Source organism: Urtica dioica, chromosome 7 (genome assembly GCF_054948205.1).
Source record: "Urtica dioica subsp. dioica isolate 48M chromosome 7, U.dioica_male_clone48M_v1_H2, whole genome shotgun sequence".
Taxonomy (NCBI): Eukaryota; Viridiplantae; Streptophyta; class Magnoliopsida; order Rosales; family Urticaceae; genus Urtica; species Urtica dioica.
The window spans coordinates 28,362,139-28,366,153 of NC_142762.1; the positions used below are offsets into that span (position 1 = coordinate 28,362,139).

Consider the following 4,015-nt stretch of genomic DNA (forward strand, 5'->3'; position numbering starts at 1 on the left):
GGTTAATTTGTCATAACAAATGTACAAAATAGAATCGTTTTATCAAATTCATAAAACAAATCATGCAAATACTAAGAATAAATAAATTATGTCTCATCTCAAATTTCATACTCCATAAAAATCTAGAACTCATGAAAAGTAATAAAAAAAGAGTTAATAGAAACTAATATAAGTAAATCTTTATGATCATATCAAAGCTACTTGTGTTATCTATTTGTCATCTGTCGTGAGCATAAAAATACACTTACAAAATTATTAACTAATTTAAAATGCATTTATATTTTCATTTTAAAATCATAAAACATATGGTGTATTTTATTTAATTTTATTTTGATATTATTTTTCATTTTTTCAGAGATTTTTTTTTAATTTAACAGGATCGATCTGGATTAGTTTGATTCTATCCAATTTCAGGACGATCGAAAATCAAATTTATCCGGAACATTTACGGGTTAGGTTGGTTTTAAGGATTTGGAGGATTGAGTTTTTTCTTTTTCAAAACTATTAATATAAGATGAAAATGAGTTCAAACACTGATTAGCCATCAAAAGCCTTCATCTTTAAAATCAGGGGGGTTGTTCAGGAACCAGTAACTTTTTGTATTAAAATAAATAATAGTGAAGAAAAGTAGGAGAGAGAAGAGAGGTAACGAGCTCGTAAAGAAGAAAAAGAAAAAGAAAAACAAATTAAATAAAATGAAAATAGAAAATCCCAAATAATAATGTAGTAGTAGGCTAGTAGCGTCGAGAGCCATTGGATGATATATTATGCAGATAGAGAGAGAGAGAGAGAGAGAGAGTGTGAACAATGGAGAATCCCAATGCTGGGAGATACAGACAGCAGAGAGAGTACAGATAGAGAGAGAAGAGAACAAAGACAAACGAGTGAAAGAAGACAACCACTTTCTCTCTCTTCTCCCCAATTTTAAATTAGAAGAAAAAAAAAAGGCAGATAGATAGAAACCCATCTAACAATTTCACATCTCGCTTCACTTTCTCTCTCTCCCTCAGTACAAGAAAACCTACCCATTTCTTTCTCTCTCTCTCAGACAGATTCAGATTGGATCGTTAGGTTTGAATCAGAGCGTGGATGTCGGAGGAGGCGGATCGGAGCGGGGAAGGGACGTCGACGGCGACGGCGACGGAGGCGCAGCCGCAGCCGCAGGCGGACCAGGTGCTGGAGAACGTGCTGGAGAGCGTGCTGTGCTTCCTGACGTCGCGGCGGGACCGGAGCGCGGCGTCGCTGGTGTGCAAGTCGTGGTGGCGCGCGGAGGCGCTGACCCGGTCCGAGCTGTTCATTGGCAACTGCTACGCCGTGTCGCCGCGGCGGGCGACGGAGAGGTTCGGGCTCGTGAAGTCGGTGGTGATCAAGGGGAAGCCCCGATTCTCGGACTTCAACCTGTTGCCCACCGCGTGGGGGGCCCACTTCGCCCCCTGGGCCGCCGCGCTCTCCCACGCCTACCCGGCTCTGCTCCAGAAGCTCAACCTGAAACGCATGTCCGTCTCCGACGCCGACCTGGTCCTCCTCTCCCGATCCCTCCCCAACTTCACCGACCTCGTCCTGGCCTGCTGCGAGGACTTCTCCACCGCGGGCATCGCCGCCGTCACCGCCAATTGCAGGTCAGTCTTTTCTTTCCCCTCTCAGATCTGCCGTTGGCGATGCTCGAGGGTTTAGGGTTTGGGTTTGCTGTCCTCTCAGGCGGCTGAGAGTGCTGGATCTGCTGGAGTGCGACGTGGAGGACGAGGAGGTGGACTGGATATCGTGCTTCCCGGAGAGCAACACGGGGCTGGAGTCGCTGATCTTCGACTGCGTGGAGTGCGACGTGAACTTCGAGGCCCTGGACGCCCTGGTGACGCGGTCGGCGCGGCTGAGGAAGCTGAGAGTGAACAGCACGGTGTCGATGGAGGGGCTGTGCCGGCTGATGATCCACGCCCCGCACCTCACCCATCTGGGCACCGGCTCCTTCAGCCTCTACGACCAGTCCCTCATCAACGTCGACTTCCCGGCCGTCTTCGAGTTCTGCAAGTCCATCACCTGCCTCTCCGGCTTCCGCTCCGCCACCCCCGACCTCCTCCCCTCCATCCTCCCCGTCTGCTCCAACCTCACCACTCTCAACTTCAGCTACGCCAACGTCACCGCCGACCAGCTCTCCCCCATCATCTCCCACTGCCACAACCTCCACACGCTCTGGGTAAGCAATCATCACTCCACCTCCGCCTAGGAATACATAACCTCATCCAAGTCTCTCTCCATTCGCCAGGTTATAGACACGATCTGCGACGAAGGCCTACAGGCCGTGGCCGCCTCCTGCAAGGAGCTTCGCGAGCTTCGGGTATTCCCGTTCGAGGCCAACGAGGACGCCGAGGGCCCCGTCTCGGAGGTCGGCCTCCAAGCCATCTCCGAGGGCTGCAGGAAGCTGCGCTCCATCCTCTACTTCTGCCAGAGGATGACCAACGCCGCCGTCGTAGCCATGTCCAACAACTGCCCCGAGCTCGCCGTCTTCCGTCTCTGCATCATGGGCCGCCACCGCCCCGACCACCTCACCGGCCGCCCCATGGACGAGGGCTTCGGCGCCATCGTCATGAACTGCAAGAAGCTCACCCGCCTCGCTGTCTCCGGTCTCCTCACCGACCACGCCTTCGGCTACATCGGCCAGTACGGGAAGCTCATCCGGACCCTCTCCGTGGCTTTCGCCGGGGACAGCGATAACGGCCTGAGATACGTGCTCGAGGGCTGCTCCAATCTGCAGAAGCTCGAGATCCGGGATAGCCCCTTCGGGGACGAGGCGCTGCGCTCGGGCTTGCACCATTATTACAACATGAGGTTTCTGTGGATGTCCAGTTGCAAGCTGACCCGGGAAGGCTGCAAGGAGATTGCTCGGGCGAAGCCCAACCTGGTGGTGGAAGTTATGAGGAGCGGCATCATACTCGAGGAGGAGCTAGGCGAGAACGACGTCGAGATCCTCTACATGTACCGCTCCCTTGAGCCGCCGCGAGACGATGCTCCAAAAGATTTCGTTGACATCATCTAGACTTTCTATTGCATTTCTCAATCGTGACTCTCTGGCCAAGAAATAAAGAAGCTTTACCTTCCGCAGGGAGTTCTTAATTCTATGTGGGCAGGTTTTATATATAGCCCGCGAGTTGTTACTGCACAAACCAGCTTTTAGAAACGATGATCGCGACAAAAAAAAAAAAAAATCCAAACATCTGTTCTTGGAGCTGGGTTTTTGCTGGGACATTGGTGGGCAAATGGCGTCAAAAGGAGAGGCATTGCAGGGAATCAGTTTTCTTTGATTTGTTTTGGAAGACTAACGCGGAGGATGAACCGTACATCTCTGTGTGGTATTGGATCATCCACTGTTGTATTGTACTTTTCTAGGTTTTCGCATATTTTTTTTTATCGTCTTCATATTCTTTTGATGTAAACTACGGCTTCTGGGAAGGGGGCATGCGAGAGAAGGGTCAAAGAGATTTTGCGAATTGTATTATTCATCTTTCGTTCATCACCAAAGAGCTGGAGATAGTTTTGGCCCCAATCTCAGGTTTCTTCCTCGCTTCGTAGCCGACTCGGTAGAGGGAAGGGAAGTGAAAGCAAGTAATCCACTCTTTGAATGAACTTTTGCTTTTCTTTCTGTTTTTTAGTCTTTGTTTATTTCGATTCAATGGTAGTTAGTCTAAAGTTGTAGCTGCTGGGAACTGAATGCGGAAATTGATACATTATTTTTCTTTCATTTCAAAGTGCTTTTGTTATTTTTCTTTCGGTTGTGCTGTTTCAGCACACCTGACTGTTGAATTTATTATTGTTACCAATTGTGATGTGGGTAATAAATGCCAAAATATGCTGGACCCTGAGACCCATATACTAACTTAGTGGGACTGTCGCTTCGCCTCTTTTTCGTATAATTTTTTTTTTCTTTTGAGTTGTGGAATGATCTAGTTGATAGTGAAGGCCATTAATTAATGATGTGTGAAAGTGTTTTAGCAAGTACACACTGTCACACAAGCCATACACG

General features: G+C 48.7%; 1 protein-coding gene across 1 annotated transcript; it reads left to right on the forward strand.

Moving 5' to 3' along the window:
* The first annotated feature begins 718 nt into the window (after window positions 1–718).
* Window positions 719–3,733, forward strand: AFB5 (auxin F-box protein 5). The gene is made up of 3 exons (XM_089619223.1): window positions 719–1,619; window positions 1,699–2,191; window positions 2,261–3,733. Exons 1-3 carry the CDS (start codon window positions 1,090–1,092, stop codon window positions 3,029–3,031), a joined length of 1,794 nt encoding a protein of 597 aa, XP_089475349.1. The 5' UTR covers window positions 719–1,089; the 3' UTR covers window positions 3,032–3,733.
* The last annotated feature ends 282 nt before the right edge of the window (window positions 3,734–4,015 follow it).

Coding starts and splice junctions, on each gene's coding strand:
- AFB5 (XM_089619223.1), top strand. CDS start 1,090: ATGTCGGAGGAGGCGGATCGGAGCGGGGAAGGGACGTCGACGGCGACG. Junction 1,620..1,698: donor GCCGTCACCGCCAATTGCAG/GTCAGTCTTTTC, acceptor CTGTCCTCTCAG/GCGGCTGAGAGTGCTGGATC. Junction 2,192..2,260: donor ACAACCTCCACACGCTCTGG/GTAAGCAATCAT, acceptor TCCATTCGCCAG/GTTATAGACACGATCTGCGA.